This window comes from Varroa destructor, unplaced genomic scaffold (assembly GCF_002443255.2).
Source record: "Varroa destructor unplaced genomic scaffold, Vdes_3.0 BEIS01000002.1, whole genome shotgun sequence".
Lineage (NCBI taxonomy): Eukaryota > Metazoa > Arthropoda > Arachnida > Mesostigmata > Varroidae > Varroa > Varroa destructor.
The window spans coordinates 50,673,017-50,695,236 of NW_019211455.1; the positions used below are offsets into that span (position 1 = coordinate 50,673,017).

At 43.9% G+C, this 22,220-nt stretch overlaps 1 protein-coding gene across 6 annotated transcripts in view; it reads left to right on the forward strand.

The window, feature by feature from the left end:
- Positions 1-22,220, forward strand: part of LOC111244155 (transcription initiation factor TFIID subunit 4-like) — a 32,275-nt gene that overhangs the window by 8,044 nt on the left and 2,011 nt on the right. The window contains exons 1-8 of one of the 6 annotated variants that reach the window (XM_086978578.1): positions 1,681-1,821; positions 7,542-7,697; positions 9,765-11,165; positions 18,375-18,630; positions 18,957-19,066; positions 19,267-19,497; positions 20,599-21,178; positions 21,467-21,789. In XM_086978578.1, the coding sequence (XP_086834704.1) occupies positions 1,696-1,821; positions 7,542-7,697; positions 9,765-11,165; positions 18,375-18,630; positions 18,957-19,066; positions 19,267-19,497; positions 20,599-21,178; positions 21,467-21,789 (3,183 nt within the window). In that variant the 5' untranslated portion in view covers positions 1,681-1,695. The other 5 variants (XM_086978579.1, XM_022790908.2, XM_022790907.2 and 2 more) reach the window with 5 other exon arrangements.

The following is a 22,220-nucleotide window of genomic DNA, read 5'->3' on the forward strand; positions in this document are numbered from 1 at the left end:
TGGCCAGTCCTGGCAAATAATGAGGGCGGGAAGAAAAGAAACGGAGAGAGAAAGCGCAAGAGTCAGCTGGGCGGAAATGGCCAATGTGGCCTGCGCGGCCCCTGTCGCTTTGTGGCAGCAGAGCGACGGACCAAGGGTAACTCTCCGGCCAGGGGAGAGGGCAAAACTCAATGAGGAAGGAATATCTCGATAGGGCAGCTAGTTATGGAAGTGATGATGGCAATAGACAGGGACTGCGGAGAAGGACTGGAAACGATAGACAGACAAATACATATTACCTGAGCCATGGCTTCTGTGACGGATGGTGGGATTTGCGAGTAATGGCCGATACGGCGGTTAAACAAGTTCTTCTTGACTGGTAGGCAACAGTCAATTATGCAGTAACGGTACAAGCAGCAACTAAACGCAAACAGCTCTCGGAGGCACAGAGAGACAATTGAAGAATGTTGGCTGATCGGAGGCGCTCCGCGCGTCGGCTACGCTTCTCAGCAGCAACCTGCTTTGTGATCGCTGGTAGTCAGCACTCATCGAGATATTCGTTAGCCAAGTTGTTTCATCTCTATCAATTGGAACGGTGATGCGTGGAATATATCCGAAGTATGAAGCTGATTACTTCTAAGATGAGGCGACAGATCTGCGCCTGTGCTTCTATGTGACGTAGGAGATTGTGTGTGCCTGTTCGTGTACCCGTTGACATAGCCCGATCCAAGCATTCGCATGTAGCACAAGCATGGCAATATATGGCTGAACTAAAGAAAAAGAACTTAGAACTAAAATTTATCCAACGAAACAGTCATTTAAGGAATACACCTTATGTATGCAAATGTGGCCTGCATGCCACTACGTCGTATATTAATCGAGAAAAACGACAGAATAATATCTAATGTGCACCAGAGCCACAGCACGCGAAGCTTTCGAATCAAGTGGCTATCGATGGGTCAGCTGTTTAAACAGCTGATAGGTGGCAGCTGACGGAGACGGAACACAGAGGAATTGTTCTGGTTTAGTGCAGTGTTCATCCGTGAAAAGTGCTTTTGCCCAAACTGTCGGTGTGTAGACCTCTATGAAGACTCAAGCTGAAAACGCATTTTCTAACTGTAATCCGTTGTTCGTACAACCAACATGCTAACGTGGTTATATCATTGTTATAGGTTATAGGTGCTACATGAATTTATTATTAGAAGCTCCTTCTCGCATAGCGAGTGGACAAGATTGAATAGGGTTAAGCCTAGAGAAAATACTTTATGAACAAACAGAAGTATTTTGCGTATGCCGTTAACGGAAGGTAAAATTAGCCTATCAAAGACAAAACCTTCAATATTTGTGCACTGTTGTGAATTATTTGCAATTATTAAGCGAATTCGTTTTGTAGGGTTGATACATCGACAATGAGGGTTCCATGTTAGACATAACTCTATACATTGTATCCATTTGAGGCAGGATGTTGCACTGATTGCCTACTATTCACGTCAATAACAAGTAGCGAATAATCTCTTTATGGATGCGCTTTCTTGTTACAGCTGTCATCTCTCAGCCAGCGCGCACAAGGGGTGAGCGGCACTCGTTACCAGTCAGATATGGCAAGAGCCTAATGGCATCCGACAAATGGTGGACCAAATATGATATAAATTATATTTTTTTTGGACAAATCTAACTTAGCAGAGAGTAAGAGTGTGGGAGAGGTAGAGAGAACGAATGGGGAATGAGGAACGAAAGTTGATACATTCAGCCACGCAGACGCAACCTACTCTACTTACTTCATTCGCGTCTATATTGGCGTGTTTCGAAGTCGGCAGGTTGTACAGTGCTGTGTACTTTAAGGTAGTGCAGCTGACAAAGTTTTATGTCGTGTTCTTCATTTAGAGTGGGGGATGTAAATAGCTTGCGTCTGTTGAATAGAAAACCACCGTTCATGTGGCAGGATTCGAGCGGGGTTTATATAGTTTTGTGGCATTGTCATCACGCCTGAGTACGGTGTGCTGCTTAGTAATCACTGTCGTTTTGAATTTAACCGCAAAAAGATTTACCTCATTGGCCTGTGCTTGTTTAGCCCCCGTCGTACTCTTTTCGTTAGCTGATTGGCAATTTCGCCCACTTGCTATGCTCGTAATTGGGAATATTGAATCACTGCAGTCGTTGCCATTAAGCCTCTACCAACGCCACCTGGCGTAATTTGTTCTTCTGTGGTTGTTCATTCACCGTATAATTGAATTACGACGAATTGCTGTTGCAGTTAAATAATGCCAATCGTTATCGTGTCCGTTAGCAGTACGTTGATGAATCCAACGCAGGCCATCAACCGCCGAGTAATGGTTGGTCGGTCCGTCCATAGACAACCTGCAGAAAAATAGCTGCACTAAAGCGACGCGTGGTGGTGTGCCGCGTCGCCATCATAAGCGGTTTACGTACCTAGTAACGGCTATCCATGCAAAGGTTTAGCCACGAGACGGCGAGCGATTGTTCGTTGTGTCATTCAAATCGTGATCGTCGTCACTGCCAGCTTAACACTGCAAACAACATGCCGCAGCGCAGAGCTGCTACTCAGCCGGCTAGCCAGCCAACTAGCGTACCTAAGGCGAGTAGGTCGTCGTTTCGTAGTACTGGCGTAAGAAACTATTCATGTGGCCTCATGGCGTCGCTCAGTTCGGCTCCTATTTCGTTTGTCATTTGTGGACAACGATACACGAGGCAGTGTTTGTTTGTTGCGTAGGGCACAATGAGTACAGATTGGACATGCGTCGGCCGGATGGGCGGATACTCATAATAGTGGCGCAATTGATGGAGTATTGAACGTGTATTAATAAATCATTCGTACAGCGTTATCGGTCACATATCTACACGGTGACTTTCCGTTGTTAGGCAGATGAACGAACAGCTCCGGGCGGTGGCAAGGCGTGTCGCAGTTGTGTAGGTGGCTTCTGCTGTAGCTGATCAACGTCTCCAAACACTGTCTCCCTCTTGGCCATATCGTGATTGTTAGTATCATCGTCGTCGTTTTGTAAGATTTGTTGTCGTTAGGTGGAATTATCTGGGGAGAACTACGGAGCCCGCCATGAGAAAAAATTTTCTCCTATTGCTAGGGCAGACGTCATAGAACTTAAACCAAATGGCACAAAGGAATTGAGGCGCTGAAGTTTAAAGCGACCACCTATCGGATTAACAAAAGCTGCTGTTGGATTTTGGGGATATATGATATTTACTTCTGGCTACTGTTTAATTAGTAATTGTGGCACGTACTATTTAGATCTCAACGAGATTTGTAACGGAACTGGCTATCCTTCCTGCTATTCGATTACGAAATTTCTTGCCTTAAAAATAGATACTGATGCAGACGTAAGTGTTAGACAGAAGAAAAAACTATGGCGCGCGTTAAGCGTCAGTTTTCGAATTTCGATATTTTTTTACATCGTGTTACCATTACCAAATCTGTATTTCATCAGCTATTCGCTAGCGCGCGTTTGATTTCAGTAGTATACGATAGTGATCTTATATATAAATAGTTGGACTGACTGTGGTGCCCTTAATCCGGTTTTTTGCTTGAAAAGCTGCTGAAAGCTAAAAGGTCTACTTAGAATGCTGATATCGTATTCTGCGTAAAGGGGACCTCTGTAGTCTGAAAGATGACGACACCCTTGTTCATGGCAAAGTTTTTTGGTAGGGATATTTTGCGTCCTTTGCACCAAATAATAGGTTGAAGTTCTCGTCAATCTACTGAGTTATGGGTACGTCAAAGTGAATTACGTAGTACGGGGCCATAAAAAAAACACTTGATGTTCCTGTTATATCTGTCTCGGTAGCGAAAGAGACGCCCAGGCTTAAATGCTGATTTTTTGGGAGACATAAGACAAAACAATCGTAAATCATTGTAGTCTAAATAGAACTTCATGGAACTCAGCTTTTGTGAAATCTAATATTTACGTAGGAGCGTAGAAGTTATTCATACATTTCTTTTCTTTTGATTAACTTCTGTTTTTGAAGAAAGATACATTTGACCGATATGACGAAGTATTTAACAATTGTTAAAATATTACAAAGCTCGTCAGAAGATTGTATGATTTTTTTGCAATTTAAAATTTTTATTTTGGTGTAATAGTTTAGATTTAGCAAACCAAAATAGATGACTTCAGTGTCTCAATGTGCTATGGAGGGTTCCTAAATGCGCATCTCATTATATCATTTTATTGCAAGCATTGATCATCCACTTTATTTTATCATAAGAAGGTTGCAATATTTAACGAGTTTATGGATTAAATTTTCCGCCTTTCTAAATATATAAACAGAAAACTTTATTTAACACTCATTTATCAAACTGAATATCGTGCCTATGATGTCACCATATGTCTGTCGCTAGCATTAATCCAATCGCCGCTCTTCGCGTTCCCAGTAATGCTGGGTTGCCTTTCAATACCGTGTCGCTTACTATTATGGGTCATCGACCCGATTGACACGAAAAATCAACGTTATTCGAGCTCCCTGGTCGAATTACATTCACTAAGTTTTTTTTTTTTGCTACCCGTGTTATGGTAGTGCGACTAGTTACAACGGGTAGCGCGTGATGGCCAGCACTTAGGCGACACCCGATGTGAAATATTAAATTTTTGTAAATGTATATACATAGACAACTCGACCGTGGTGCGCCTTTTTGGGTTAGTTTATTTAACCACTATGACGCAGCAGTTTTGCTGTGCAAATGGGCAAACGCCGGTGCAACGTTAGACGATAAACTGAATTTCCGTTTCGGCAAAGCTAGGCGCTCATCGCTCCGATGAATCATGAATAGTCGCCTCTGTTGTTGCTGCGCTAGACAGGAGACAATTATTGTTCTTTGTCCTTCTGCGTTGAGCCAGCGGTATGGGAAAACATCGTCCGTGAAGGGAACCCGCTTACCCATGCGTTGAAATCAATCACAACTGTTTCTCACGAGTGCCACTAAGTGGACAAACTTACTAGGCCTCAATTCGATACTCTAAAGCCGCTTTTTTCCGTTAAAATAATATTATCTGCTGTTATTGCTCAACATAGTTTTTGTTTTTCGTCGGAGTCTGGGAGAGACGTCGTCGCACGTCAATTCGACAACAGACATTGTGATGCTGTTGGAACACTGAGCGTGGAGCCACTACTCGGTTCGACAGAGCTCGCCAAACGTGTTCCGTTCTTTATTTCCGTTGGCGCTTTCCATCTGCGGTCGGCCTCCAACCAGCGAGTAGAGGGCCTAGCTTACTTGACCGCAGCTCTCGTACAGCAATCAAGGCCTTTTTCTGTAGACGGTCGTCGCTACAGAAGGCTAGTAGAGGAAGGTAGAAAAGGGAGCTTTAAAAGTTATGTTTCGTTCTCCTATTCCACCCACGCCGCCCTTCGTTGGCATAACACTGCTGCTGCGTGAACCTGCATGCTGTACAGGGTAAGCGCTGCGTGCCAGCTGTCAATAATACGACGGCACCTGTACGGATAATAATAAATAATTTATATATTTATAAAGATGTATGAACTCGACTTACACAGTAAGTGCCTGCATACCATGAGCAACTCGAACTGGGGGGGCGAGCAATGGTCTGTGATATACAATTATGCCTATGTAATGTGGGGTTTAAAATAACTCTACGTCGCGAATTTCTAAGCCCATATGGGCCAAGTGTTGATGTTGTTGCGCTACTCTTACTACTGCTCCTTTACGCCCCCTTACCCTCCCGCAATATGCCCCTCCTTCCACCTACAAGCGGCTTATCCATACATGAAGAGAGAGTGGAGAGTAAAAATCGATGGCGCTTGGACTACGCCACGGGGAATGGAAAAGGGGAGGGTAAAGGACGACGCACGGTATTTTACTAAGTTGGAGCTCAGGACGGGTTCTTTGCGTGGACGGTATGGCCTCCTGGCATGCCACAACGCTATTATAACCGTGGAACAACAAGACAGCAATGGTTGGCCCTATATAGCTACAGTAGAAACGACCACGAAATGAATAACGACGTTCTTTGAGCCGTTCGCTCGTAGCTTCAGTTGTTAGTACTCGGTTTTCGCTAAACTTCGCTGTACAGTTTGCTGTAAGGCGGGCACCCCTTTACAGGAGGCAACGACGACGACGACGACGGCGGGAGCGGCAGCGGCGGCGGTAGCGGCTGCATGCTTTATGTATATTTTGCTCTACTAACGCTCTACTGCGCTTGACAGTCGCCATCAACGTTGGATAGTATCGTTTTCCTCTGTGCTTTGCCGCGTCCATTGCCACGTAGCGTTTCTTGAGGAGTCATCGTAAGCGTGTTACTGTAACAGATTTCGAGATGCCGTTCGATGACGAGTTACTCCCGGCCCCGCCAAACAGCACCCGACTTTGTCCTGATCGAGTGCCTTCGAAAGGAATCTCTCTCTCCACCCAAGCATCAGAGGCAATGGTAGAAATCGGCGGCCACCGATTGCAGTACGATTGCTCGCTTTAGACGAACAAACAAACGAACAAGTCTTCGAACACATACTGCAAAAATTTAGATGCGTCAGAAAGTCGAAATCTTGTTAAAGATTAGTTGTAGACTTGACTCAGCTTTTGATTTGCATAAGCCTTGAGTTCTCAGTTGCTGTTAACATGCTGAACCGGTCATAATCGCAAATGAAGTCAAGCTCGAATCTGGAAATGGCGTGGTATCATCGATCAAGCCTATTTAGCCCGTTAAGGCCATATAATCCAGATTCGCCAAGAATCACGACAGGCGACGAACATCACCCTCGTCATTCTGACTATTACAACGACGATTATTCCTATGTAAGAAAAAAGAAGCCATACCAGTACAATCCTTGCGTATCTATTCTCTATTGTGAGCAGGGCATTTGTAAACAGATGTTGTGTGGAGAGGAAAACGTGGATTCAGTGATCCATATAGGTCCATATAGATAGACATCGTTGTGGTGGTAATATGGTGGCTAGGAAAAACTAGATGATGTGGCGGCGTTTGTTGAGTTGCTGCACAAAAGCGACTCTCTTTCAAGTTTATTTAAGCCGAGACTAGATTACTACGGCCAATGCATAGCTTCGATGTTCCCAACTTTGGTTTAGCTTTGTCGTCCAAAGAACTCCATGATCGTGAACAACTCTTCGGTGCTATAAATACATATCTTTTATTAATCAGTGGATTGCAGTGCTTCTAAACCACAAACAAACGTTTTCCACGCAAGCCCGAAGATTTCGGATAGGCTACCTTTCAAATCTATGTTTACGCAAGCGCTACATTTCTAAAATGCACGAACGCAGCTAACATTTTCCATATTAACAGGGATCGAGAGTTTAATGACAATGGTTGCCTTTCGAACTTAAGAGCAATTTTGAAAGATTTTTTTTATTATTTCATTATCTTTATCTATAAGATGTAAAGTTGTTTGTGATAGAAGAAATAGTATTACTTTTTTGTGCTAGATGTTTTTTGTAGCATTAGATCACGAGAAGCTACGAGGCCTATACCTTTATACGAAATAATCATCAATTAATACATAGTTCGTATTATATTTGTCTCTGATTTGTCGCTGTTGTTTTTATCAAAACCTGTCTATAGATTCAGGTTCAGGTACAACCAGACGGTGAACCGAAACAACCGGCGGGTCTGCAACTGGTTAATGTTCAACGAAACCTAAAGCCTGCACCACCTCGTGTGATTCTCTCACCGCAGATTCGAATGGCGACATCGGCTCCACAGATGCTTCGTGCCGGGGTATGAAAACCTAACACATTCTACCGATAGCGGCATATTGTTATTAGTTACACGACTACAAATCGTGCCTTTTGCTATTATCAGTATCATCACCATGTTGGGACTACCATTGTTACTAGAGAACTATTTTAGTAGGGAGAATGTACGGGAGAGCTTTCCTTTACGTCAATTAATAACTACAGTTAACTTGAGGCGGTAATAATTACTAGATGATCAAATTTGCGTATACATACGTTATCGTAAACTGAAAAAAACTTATCCGACAAGTTTCAGATGAGTCTCTGTAACGCTAATCCGTATCCTGAACCAGCATACGCCAAAAAATTGCTTGCGGACTCGACTCCTTTCAGACAAAGAATAGAAGATTTATTTAAGCTTAGACGGTCTCACGATTGCTTTTTTGTTCCATTCTTTTGGTCGTTCACACTGTCAGATTATATTGTAGTTCTCAGAAAAGCTCTCCCGTTTATTTAATAGTTGCATAGAATATTCTGGATTAGTAGGCTTCTTATTTACTGTTAACTAGCTAAGATTATGTGTCTTCAGGCCTTTTGAGTGGGAGATTAGTGTACTAGAGGTATTTACAATCAAAGAGCATGCTTTCTAAAGTAATAGTAGTGAAAACATCATGTTTTATCTCCTTGTTATATACATAATGCGGCATCTATATCCGTTCTTTTTATTAACTGTTTCTGAGACATTATCTGGAAAAAATTATTTTTAAGCCTTTTGCGCGTACTAAACCCGCCATTACTGACGATCGTGTTTTTTCGATAGTAACTATCATTCACCCTGGTTGTAAGTTCGATTTGGTATCTGAACTGCTCATAAGTCGTTTTGGAGCAAACAAATTGTTTGACAGTAGAAATGTTTTGTAGTAGTACTAGGAGGAAACGTGCGATATTGGTAGGTGTTAACTGGTAAAGTGCCTCCCAAATATAATACGCAGATCAAACATTATTTTAGGAACTAAATTTAAAGCTGGTAGTAGACCAAAGGTTTTAAAAATAAAAAGCTAAAAATGGCCAAGGAGACCAAACAGCATATGAAATTCTAAGATCCACCATAAAGCTTGTCTAGACGACCCAAATGATAGTTGACACTCTGTTCTTTAGAACGGTATTAATTTCTGTATCAAAAAGATCCAAATGTATGAAAAATTACATTTTTAACGAATTTTTGAGGCCCTTAAACTCGGGCTCTGTTGAGGATCTTCCAGTTTACCTCATAGAAATCCTCTTCAGGTATCTTAGAAGTTGCAAAAACGACCCACTGTTCCTTACCTTGATGATTGGTTATTTTGTTTTAGAAAAAACTGGCACTCTTATTGTAGCATATATAATAACCCACAAGAATCTGAGTTTGGATGCCGCACTTTGTATATACAATCGATTCGATCATTGATACAATCATTGATTTAGAATGCAACTAGTATTTGTGAAAAATCGTGTAGAAACATCGTTATCATTGTAGGTAATACCATATGTAGACTATAACGAAGAAATTCTATAGGTCCTATTTAACAATTTTTATCTTAATTGTCTAGAGAGATATCGTAATTACTTGCGTGTATGTGATTATCATCGCACATGAAATATGTGTGTACGGAGACTACCTGAAGTACGACTGCTCCCACCAGAAAACGGCGACTTTTAATTTTCCTGCTTTCTCTTTCCCGCGCTTGCACCAGTTACCCAATTACAAAACATTTAGTGTGTATTCTTATTTCAGAAAGTTATATATATATATATACATATATATATCAAGATGTCAGTTGCTACATTTTTGGCCCACTCTCTTTTTAAGCGGTGTTGCATTTTGGCCATCTGAGAATGGCTCACAGGCAAGAACGCCATACGCCGTTTGGGTCGTCTCATCGCTTTTTTTGTGTAGATGCGGCGTCTAGATCCTATGTGCTCTTATATGACGAGTATTTCCGTTGCGAGTGCGCTCTGCCATGTGTCATGAATAAGAGAGACCCACACCACTGGCCTGATTGTGGCTGACTGTCTATCTGTTTAGCTCTCGATGATTGATTGATTGGGTTTATATAATCGATCCATATAGCACCATCCGTCGCAGCAGTCGATGCGGTCGGCTGGCCCCCATTCGAGCGGGCCTCATCCACTTGGTTCATCTATGGCAAGAGCAGCAGCAACAGCAACAGAAGCAGCAGCGGCGGCGGGCCTAAATCATATCCGTAGTATCCCCACGCACCCCGGTGGAGGTCCCCACTACCGTTTAGTCTCATCGGCTCCTCCGTTTCAGCCTCCAATGAATTCTGCCCCACAGGAGATGTATTATACACATCCAGTCTCTAGTCACGGCACCGTCTCTAGTCATCATCACGCTCATGTCCATCATAATCACCATAATAACAGCATTAGTACGAGCACGGATGCCAGCAGTGGTAATAATTCAAGTGGAAGCAATAGTAATGGTTCACATGGGCATCAGCCTCTCCACATTTCGGGTGGGGGCTCTTCACATGGCGCTGGCCATCACCCCGTTGGTCATCCGAGCCAAACCCAGATTCATGCTGGCTACCATTCCGGTCCTCATGGCGGAGGACACCATTCCTCCACCGGTGATGCCTCTGGTCACTCTGGCCAGCCCTCGTACAGTAATCCATCGTTTTACCATCGTTACCCCACAGCTGCCAGCTATCACCATCCGACCGGTCTCTCGACTGTTATGCCCCCACCTTCATCTCCTGTAATCACTAGCCAGCACCAACAGCAGCTTGGCGGGACTTCTGCCGCTTCTGTCGTTGGTGCAACTGGCGCCAGTGGCCATGCTGCTGTATCGACGTACGGCCGAGCGATAGTGAGTAGTTCGGGTAGAAGCACTGGAGCGTACTCGATACAGCCTCTTACACCATGGGGCCGACTTTCCGCTTCCTCACCTTTCGTCCATTTAGCCCATAGGGTGCCAGTTTCATCAATGGGGCCTGCTACGTGGGGTCGAAGCGCTGGGCCAGGCGGAGGGGGTAGTGGCGGGGTGATGCCGATGGGCCCGGGGGGACCTCCGGGAAGAGCCATACGTATAGCGACAGGCGCAATGTCGCCTCACTCCGTAGCCTCAATACATCCTCACTCAACTATCGTCCATCCACATCCAACGCACACGTCGCGGCGCGGTGGAGGCGAAGCGATGATGTTGCGAGCGATCACCAGTGTAAACGGTTACTCCCAGCAGCAGCCACATTACCATCAAGCAACTAACCACTCTGCTGCTACAGTTCTACCCGCAACCAGCTCCGGGTCTCACGAAGTGGCGGTGCAAAGTGGCGCGGGAGGCCCCAGTATAATAGGAGGAGCTGTGGTGCCGGGAGTGTCTTCTTCTTCTTCGGCAAGTTCTACCCCGCCACCGTCATCGGCGTCGTCTCTAGTTGCCGCTAATGGCGTTACAGGTGGTGCTAGTAGTGCAGGAGGAGTAGGCGTGCCACCTGGCCACCGCAAAGAGGACGTGAGTAATCAGAACGAAAAAAAACCTAAAAAAATCTATGAAACAGCAGATAACGTGGGTTCACTGTGCCAACACCCATTCTCACCAAGTTGTCATCTAGTCGTTATTGTGATTGTCGTCCTTGAATCGAGGGGGAGGCGTTTCACTGTGCTGCTAGCCTTGACGAACATCATAACTTCCGTGCCCCATGTACCTCGAGTTGAATAAGCACCCCCTGCATCTACCATGCATCGTCGCCAATGCTGCTGCTACAGGTCTTCTGTACAATGATAATTTGGCCTTATCCAGATATACCGAGTAGTAATGATCAATCTATAGAAATTCACGGCGCTAGGTTCTGCAAGGAGTTGCGTGGCGACGATGCCTGGATCGCACGGATGGGGAGTTTTATAGGAGGCTGATGTTCAAGGCGGCGACAGTAAGCGTCTCTCGCCTCCCTATGCAAACCTGGATGGCAACTGCAAACGAACGCAAGCAGTGCTCAAGCAATTATAAATGCAATAGCAAAGGCAAGCCAAATTGCAAACGCATCGCAAAAACTCTGATCTTAACGCTCCGACGCCCAGTCCTCTTCTCTCCTCTTACTCTTTTTATGCCCCAACACCCCCTACCCCCATCCCCTTTCTCGAGCTTTAAACTTTACGCCCGACCCTCTCCTCATTGCGGTCGATTGCTAAAAATGTATATAAGTATATATACATATATATATGTATATATACCCGTTCTTGAAACGAATAGCACAGCACTCAACATTTCTGTTTGCGCCTATTTTACGTTCTCTTTTATTCTTCCCATTCGAGTTTTTTTAATGCATTGATAGAATTGATTTCGCTCTATTGTTTTATCTTTATTAATTATTGACAAAATATTTTATAACAATGCTACATAACGCACTTAGAACGGTTTTTTGCTTTGTCGCATAAGCGTTTATTGGGTCACCCATCATTGTAGACGAAGTGCTCTCTTGCGCAATGACCAACGGCCAATCATTTTCTATTGTTTGATTCATTGAAAGTCGCTAGCTTCAGCCTTCTTCGTTTGAATATGGACACCGAATTGATTTTATCGCTGTACCTCTTCCACGCCTTATCCCTTTCCTGCCCTTGCGCCATATTGATTCCCGTGATACCCGTCCTTAGTTCTAGGGTTACAATGCTTTCGCGCCACTGTTTTAACTGTTGTTATCCTTTTTCTTCTCTAGCGTCTGCTGACAATTATCTTGAGCAATTAGCTTCCTGTCTACGCGGTTACTCTACACGCTACAGGGTTTATCCACTGCACTCAAGCTTTCACCTTAGCGGCATCGCACCATCGTCCCTTGAATTGACCTCCTTTAGCATTATTATTATTGCTAGCACAACCGACTGAGTCAATCGCTTGTTGTACACGCACTCACCTATAGGTGCTAACTAAAAATCACCACTTACGGCGGATACACAGGGCATAGATATCCGTCTGGAGCCACCTTGAAAATAGGATTATTTCTATATCTTTATAAATCCCTTAAAAGTGACTTTCCCATATGCTATTTACTCTACTTTGACCGGTAGATTGATTGACTGATTTGCCTAACTGATATCAAAGATCAGGAGCTCTATTTTTGATCCTATTTGGTTTTGGTTCATTTTTGAATAAGGGACACGTGGATTAAGGAGAAACATCTAATACTTCAGTGTTCTTAAGAACTATTGAAGAACATTGAGAACGAAAAGAGTAAATTAATAAATTTGTTACCATCCACGAATCTGTTTCATGTTACTTGTGAATTTACATGCTTCTTCTTAGGATTACATTATTCATGTTCTGTATACTTACTTAATTTTCAAAAAATACTTGCTCTTCTGATTACAAATTCTTCAGGCCAGGAATTAATGGTGTTATTGGCTTCTAAAAAGTTGCCTTTGGATTCCGGTCTTCCTCTTAAAGTATTTTTTTTGGCGGAGAAATATTCTTTTTTGGATAAGCAGATATAGCTTACTTCTCTATACCGTTACTATCGTTTTATAGGGAACGAATTTGATTAACTAAGCTATAGAAAATCAAATTATCACGATTTCGTGAATCGTTTTGACTTCGATTGAACTTAAAGTTAACAATAGACCAACAGAGAATTTGATTTCTAACATCAATTGCTTCAAGAAACCTGTTTCGCTGACCGGCTATAGAGGAAACGTCGTAGTGAGCAATCTTTGCGCCAACATTTACCGACCTTGCATATAAGGTTGTATGGTAAACTTTCCTTTTTGGCATTGTGTGATCGATCTACTTAGCTAAGCTTACCTTGTACTTTATATCGCTTCAGCTCACCGACTTGCGGTTGGTGGTATTTTTATATGAATCACGGATGAAGTAGGCTATGGATGCGTGTATATCGACGCGTCGGTGATATTATGCGTAGGCCAGTGTAGCAGCGGTTTATAAAGCGGAGCAACAGTAGTAAAAGCACATTAACATATATTGTGAATAGACATCCAGCGAGCTAGAAATGATGCCCCCGTACATTCATTTCCAACTGGACGTTTTTCGTGTTGCCAGTATTTTTTATATTGCTATTGGTTTTTTCAATCTTCACTATTGTTTTTCAACACCGTTTGCTCCAGTGTGTTCATGTGGTCTATCAAATTTCAGTACGCTGTCGATCGAAGCTGATATCCGCAACGGTGTTTCTGACATTTGCAGAAAAAGGTAACCTGCGTTGATCTTTTCACGCGATGCCATATTGCTACAGCTTTATACAACCCATAGTGTGAAGTGCATAAGTCGCGCAGGCGATTCACACATGTTACCAAGCGTACAATAAGGTGGTCAAATCTCTCCACTGACTTGAAGTTGCAGGAAATAGACGCCAGTGATGAAAGCAGTAGGGCCTGGCTGGTCGCTAGTTGCGCTGATGGCGTCCCCTCTTTCGCCTTTTTTAGTTGACGTTCTTAAGTTGACATTGCTGTGCTTGTTAACTATACCACTTTATGAATTTTACGTACGTATATACTAATGTTATTTTATCATGAACGCTTCAAACCAAGCGTTAAAACAGGAATTTTATTCCTCCCTTGCCCTTGTTCTAACTCTTGCTGGAGTTATTGTCTCTAAAATTGATCCCTTTCCTTTGGTTATTATCCTCTTCCCGTTTGCCCTGTAACTATTTTTTTTAGTTATGCCTCCCCGCGCCGACTCAACTGAAGGCTTTTTGTATTGCCTATCTCGTTCTGTTCTATATCCTTTTTCCACTCCCATAAAATACATGATGTCCTTCAAAGTGACGCTCCCTTCGTCGTACACAATAAACAATCCGTTTCAGCCATACCCTTTTGTATCTTCCCTGTCTCCCCCAAACCCATTGCCCCCGTTCCTGTTTGGTTTGCTACCATTACTACTACCACTACTCTTGTTGGTCGTACTCTCAATCCGGGTGTTGGTCTTACTGTGTCCCCAGCTCTCTGCCCTTTCGCGTGCTCTAGGGGTGGGCAGTGGCGGCGCGTCCTGAGCTCCCCCCTGCCTTCTCACTGCAGACAACAGCAGCAGCAGCCGCAGGAAAACAACAACCTTTCTACATAGGGAACATATTTCTATGTTCGTGTATATATATGTATGTATATGTGTATATAAACACTCAATTATTTTCCACAAGGAAAAAGAAGCAAGAGAAGAAGATCAGGTAGAAGAAAAGGAAGAAAAGCGACGAATTTTTAAGGCGTAATGTGGAAGCGTACTACTGTGCGGCACAGTTCAATTGTTATAATCCGTGAATGAACGGCAAGCACGATCTAATTATTTCGTTGTGTGTGAGCTACGTATGTTAATGGTGGACAGTGTGTGTTACCTCGGCAGAAACTGCATCGTTAGGGATGTGCATGCAGGCGCCGATGGCTCAGCGAAACAGCGATGATATTATGGTACTGGTGCCGACCGCTATTCAACGAACGTTTTCGTTCATGAGGAAGCAATAACGTTTGCATATAGTAGCGTGCTTAGTCAGCCAGCACTTAGGTTCGCGGCAGTTTACTTACACCGTTCCTGTAGGTACGGTTAGGGGCAAAAAAGACGCGATTAGCCCTCATCGCCGTGCAGTTCTTTCTAATCTACCCGTAAGTGTGGAACAACGTGTTCTCCTGAAACAACTTGGCATTGTAAAATTATTTTTTTGCGCAATTGTACATCTTCTACAATTGGAAAAAAAGTCTAGAGCTCTACGGGAACTGATTTTGTCAACAATGAGCCTTGGGGCAAATGAGAAAGGATGCCTACATCTGGCAAGAAGGAAAATGTAACGACAAACGGCCCCATCATGCTCATTAGACCTTAACATCATTACAGCTGCAGCTACGCGAGGATGTCTGTCGAAGGACTGGTGTCGAATGAATAACTCAAAGCACTTGTCGGTTGAGGTCGCTGCTGCTGAAGCTTCCCGCTATACAAGTGTTCTGTACATAGATATCACTTGCATAAGATGGGGAACAAAGTCAAAATGAGTCTAAACAACAACCTGTCATCCCGTCTCTCGGTAGCCAAATAACAAAGATTAGAAAATTCATACTGATACACTGCATTTACGACGCCATTCTACAATCATTCCAAAATGGTTCTCGGTAACATCGGTGCTGAGTGAATAATAATACTCCATTTGTAAAGTTCAATCTCGCTTCAGTTGTCTCCGTGTCGCTGTAGTCTTTGTTCCATCGTCTCTCGTCCCGTACGTTTTTCTTTGCTCTCTTTCTTTCTCTTGTACATACGCATACACTTCTCTCTCGCAATATGTATATATATATGACTGTACATACAAAATACAAACATGTGAGTGCATCTGCACGCTCGACTCTATGCTATCCGGCTCTGCGAGTATCCGATGTCTGTGTGTCTGACTTAGACCTTGCCTCCCTCCTCCCGCGTGACATGCCACGTACCACGAGTGCAGAACACGATCACGTTCCAGCCGAGCGTACAGATTCGGCCTGGCACGCTGATCATGCGGCACGACCAGTCGGGACAGATCCAGTTGGTCAACATGACGCTTCCAGCCCAGCAGAGGGTCACCACCATTCCCGTGGCGACGACTGCTGCTCCTCAAGTGGCCAGGCGACCTGCGCCTCCCACCCAGGTAGGCGATAATTCCATTTACCCTCATCACTATCAACAGCAACAACTACTACTCTGCTCGCAAACGATTTAACGAACGTATACCAACGAATATCAGGAATCAAATCATCGGCATCAAAAATCATCTCAAATACCCTCTTAGAGACTACTGAAAGCGATAGAGAATATTACTATCTAGAGCGAACATTACTTCACCATAACGCGAAACAACGTACATGTGAACAGCAAAAAACAGTAAGCAGAAAACACGATAACGGAACTCTGGTGAAATTATCTGTCCATATAACAAAATCATATAAAAATATCATATTGGTACGGCATCAGACAACAGAAGCGATAGCAAGCAACTCTCCCGCCGCTTTTTGTGGAAGTTCACGCTCTACACACCTTTTTTCCAGCTGGATTATTGTTACTCCTTGCCACTCGCGTAGACAAATTGTCGGTGACACGTGTCGCTGATTTGACGTGGAGAGGCCGGGCTACTTAGGCCATTTTTGCGTAGTCGTAGCTTACTCTTGCCTGATAGAATATAATTGCGTTAAACAAGTAGAAGCTGCATGCAGGCTCAACGTTTGCAAAATAACTAAAAACAAGTACCTATTATAAGCCATAGATAAGTGAACGGTATGGGTAATCCCGTCCCTCTTCGTATTTTTTAGTAGGGTAGACGTTCTTCGACACTGTTCGATATTGTTAGTAGTACAATGCATCGAATAATAATACAAGTCTAGTCTCCTCATCGACGTGTCGTTCGATCTGTTTGCTAATTCAGAATGGATTTTTCGTGATGCTTTACTCAACTGAGACTTAGTAACAATATCTGATTTGGACACGACTAATGGTTGACAGTTTAGCAAGTGACATCAGTGTTGGCGGCCCTAAAGAACGAATGAATTTCCTTACCGTTTGTGTGTATAATGTTTGATCAGTCTCCCCTTCGTAAGATCGTTGCATCCTAAAAACGTTAACGTCTAGGGACACATACTAATATATCTATATATATATATATATATATATGTACACTGTACACGATACATACATCGTAAACCATACTGCTGTCAAGAAAGCATTTTCTTCATTCTATTCATATCCTTTGCGCGCCAATGGGTTTTCCCTGTGGAGAAAAGATCTGACGCACATTCACTCGGCTGCGACCTACTCCTTTCCTGCTCCCATCGACACAGGAACTTATGCTTAGCTTTTATAGACCTTAAAGCAAACCATTTTCACAAGTTGTTTCGGTCTACCCTCATCGCACTGTTTCTCCTCATACTGACCCAAATCACAGCGAACTCCTTTTTCCAACCGAAAAATTCCCTCCTAGCGAACCCTCTAGTATCTACCCTATTTGTGTCCATTCTTTCACCCACAGGTGAAACAGGCTCAAGACAAAGCTTGCCTGCTTTTGCGGGAGATCCTTATGCAACAACGCAGCTCATTGTACAAAGCTTCGTCCTGGTCACCCTCAGCAATGTTGTTTTGTTTTTGGCTGTAAATCGAGTGTGACTTATGACGTTTGTGAACTTCGTTGCCCTTTTTCCATTGTTTACGCGTTGTTGCGTGCACTTCAGCGATGCGAAAGAATGCAAGATGTCTGTCTAGCACTTGTGCGCATTATGTTTTTATCATGCGGCATGCTGTATGTTATAGATAGGTTATTATGAACCTGACGCTAGCAATTATTAATTTAGACTCTGAAATCGTTTTTCTTATCATGAAAAATCTATTTAAGCGGAAGAAAACATATTTCAACTTGTGATCCATTATATATGTAAGTCTTGATAAATGATCCTGTTTTCAAAACTTGTGTCAAGTCATGGCTTTTCGTTTTTCTTGGAAAAATTACCTAGAGTACTTTTTATTTAGCATTCAATTCTGACCTGATATAAATGGTGTGTTGATCTAATTGTGCTTCTGAATTGTTTCACGGCCTTTGACTATCTGGTTATTTTCCTCGTCATCTACTTCATTGGTTTGTCTGCCAATGCTGATTCTGCCGGCGATGACCGCGTTCCAACGCTGGCTTACGTTTTTTCGGGTGCAACTTGAAATCGTCATATACGCTGCGGCTGGGCCTTGGCTCGCGTGTTTTTCAATCGTTGTAACACGTCACAGGTGGTCCTTCATCAGCCACAGGGGCAGGTCACAATGCAGGCCGGAGCCACTATGGCTGCCCCGGCAGTCAGGCCCCTCACGGTGCAAACCGCTCATCAACCGCCAGCAACAACAGCTGGTGGAGGTCAACAACAGCAACAAAATACAGCATCGCAGATGTCGCCGAACACGGCTAAGAAGAAATGTAAAAATTTTCTTGCTACATTAATACGCCTTGCGTCTGATCAACCTGTGCAGACAGCAACTAACGTCAAGGGTAAGGATGTTAAACAGAAAAGACGAGAGCCAGCCTCTATGAGTATGTAGGTTATTTCGAATGCTTTCACAGATTATCAACATTCTCGATGTAACTAGATGCTTAAATGCTAACACGTACCTCGCAGAACAAATGGCACGTCTGTACGGTAGGTATTGCTACACGATATACACAGTCGTAGCTTAGTTGAAACATGTATTTGAATTCTATATATGTATATTTTTCATGTTTTGTTTTTCTCTAGTGAAGAACCCCATACAAAGTAACGCCTCAGCGAATCTAACGTGCACACGTTTGCTTTCTTTTATATATTCTGGCGTGTTTAGCTCTGATCCAGGGTCTGATTGATGGTAACATTCCACCCGAAGACTTCACGACGCAACTTCAGCGGGAGCTCAACTCCTCTCCACAGCCCTGCCTCGTTCCATTCCTTAAGGTTCGGTGTAACAACTTTTGAACAGACGACCTCTTTATTACGAGTACACTGTCTAGCATGTAGCATGCCCTTCAAGCAGCTACTCATGAGTAGTTATCCTTGTTGACAGGAATGCCAGATGAAAAAAATTTCCTTTCATTTTGTCCTAACGTAGCGATGTATTCATTCGATGTGACAAAATCCTATTGACATCCTTGTAGAAGAGCTTGCCGCATCTTCGGCAGTCCTTGATGACGAAGGAGCTTTCAATCGAAGGGGTTCGACCGCCACCTCCAGGTTCACTTGGGCCGACGACGACGACGACAACAGTGGCCGCTCCGGTTTCGCAGCCTTCGCAACCGCCGCAGGCCATTATAAGGGCCGCTAGCGCTGGCCCGACAACGACAACAACCGTTCGTTTGCTGCAACCCCAGAGACTGGTCACCGTGACGGTAAGGTCTTTTTGATCATTTTTAACTTCCGTTCTGTTATTGCGCACAAAAGGCATTTGAAAACTGAAGCCAACTACGTTCGGCAGCGAACAAATGTTGTACTGAATCGTGAATTCTAAGAAGTTAGCGTTTCCGCAAGACATTTGCAGGGAATATGGCCTCGCTTGAAATCTTGCGCTGTTGATCTCCGTCACACTTTGAGATTAGATTCAAGTAATACCTACACTCATCTTGCATTATCGCACTACAGGTGTCTAGCGAGAGGGAACGCTTTCCGGTCTGCCTTTGACTAAACACGAGGATAGTAGACGGACTGAGCGGAGAAGGGGTATTGACAAAAGGTGGCCTATTTCTGGCCATGAGTGGAGAACCGTTCCTCAAATTTGGCTTCACTAGTTGGCAGAAACTCCACTAAATGCTCCATTAATTAGTTGAATACACCCCTCACTATGAAAAAAAATCTTATTCGCTACTTATTATCCTCGTAACCAGACCCGGTTAGAGTCACTCGGTATCGTCGTTTTGCGATGTGCGCTACCATGCCATGTAAATCTTATGTGAAAGCCAAACTTCTCGAAGTAAACGGAGCGGCTCGTGCGATCGGGAGTATTTGATGCAGCAATGGGCGGTATATTTCTGCCGTCTCTTTAATTGGTTATGAGGCTTAGCATAGGATATAGCTTAAAGAAATTACATTAGTTTAAACAGTAAGTAAAGACCTAGAGGAATGATGAACCGCTAACAAATGATCGATCTATTCTACATTCTTAAGTACGATAGAAAAGATCCTAATTTGGCAAACATATTCTTTGTATATAATCTGCTAACTGATTTGGTTCCGGTCTTAATACTAAATTATAATTTTATTCAAATAAAAATCGTTATAGTAGGAAAAATACATGAAGATTTACTTATTAACCTAAAGGTGCAAACTTTATTTACAGTTGTTCTATTTGTCCATTCAATTTAAAGCCATATTATCTTTTTCAGTCAGTAAATCAGTTGGTTTTTCGCAAGCAAAAATCTCATAGTACTGGTTTTACGCTTATCAGTGCGTCCGTTACTATGCAACAACAAGAACTATTACTACTACTTTTTCAGCCGCCGCCACGAGCCATTTTGAGTCAGGCCGGTCATCCCATTTCGGCGACGGGCGCCATGACGAAGAGTATTGTTGTACAGGCCCCTACACCAACGAAGCCCTCACCCGCCCCTAAGGTGCCGAAACCACCAGCAGCGCCGAAGACACCCGCGACACCGAAAACGCCAGCGGCCTCACGAAATGCGGCCCAGGCGGCCGCTGCTGCGGCCCAGGCGGCAGCAGCCGCTGCCACCGCGGCCGCCTCGGTGGCCCCAGCCACGCCGGCCTCTACCACAGCTGTTGCCACCGTTGCTACTACCACTGTTGCCGCTGCCGCCTCTACCCAGGCAGCTGTAGCTGGCGCAGGGGCAACTATTCCAGGTGCGACAACAACCACGGGTGCTGCGGAAAAAGTCCGTTACGGATCGGCTTTGCGCGAAGATGACGACATCAATGATGTCGCTGCAATGGGCGGTGTCAACCTGCAAGAGGAAAGCCAGCGGATTTTGGCGAGCAGCGAGCTTGTTGGCGCAACACGAAGCTGTGGTGACGATGTGTTCCTATTTAGTGTTGCACTCGAGAAAAAAATTACCCAAATTGGTTAGTGTTGCTTTGTTTTTATATGGCACTCCCAAGTTAACACCGTAACGACTTTTTGTAGATATTTTGTCGGTTTTACTGTGTAAGGTAAGCGCGATTGTTTCGATTCCATCAATATGATTACTGAGTGTATAGCCTTAATTTGCGGGTAAATCTCTTTTATTGGTTTATTCTGCCCCTTCCCGTTGGCGAGATGGCTTTTGAGCGATGCACACGCTGCTCTCACAACAAGACTTCGTTCAATTAACTCAGCTATTGCAACCATATTTGGTTTTGCCGCCATTTCAGCCGTAAAGCATGGCGTAGACACCGTCGACCCCGAGGTGATTAAGCTTGTTTCGCACGCCGTACAGGAGAAACTCAAGGGCTATTTAGAACGGCTGAACATTGCCAGCGAACATCGGGCTGAACCGCCAGCCTTCAAGGCGGACGCGGCACGTTTTGAGCAAACGACAGATCCCCGGGCACAGTTGCGATTCGTGGAAGAACTCGACAAGCTTGAAAGGAAGCGACACGAAGAACACGAGCGGGAAATGCTCCTTAGGGTTGCCAAATCACGGAGCAAAATGGAGGACCCTGAACAACTGAAGCTGAAACAGCGCGCCAAGGAGGTAGTTAGGCCTTTTATTCCTTCTTAAAGGTGGTATAAGCAACACAGAAGCATTAAACAAGCTATATGCACGGCAATCATACAAATGTTACCGTCGTCTGCCATACATAGTAAACAACAAAGCCGACGGTGCAGGCTCCATAAAGTATTGGTACATTGATGGGAATATTCGGATAAACGTTAATACGTTTACACACCAACTTCTTGACCTAACTGCCCCTGTCCTTACATTTATCTACTCTATGACTTTCTTTGCTGACTGGCACACCTGGCTTTCTAGAAACAACGAATCATTTGAACCTGGTAAGCTAACTTAGCTGATAATGCAGCGGATATTAGTGCTTAACAGTTGGATTTGAGTCAGTAAAAGAACTTCTTTTTTGTTGCCGTAAAACATTTAGGAATGGAAATATGCTTTTGCCTGATTTGCTC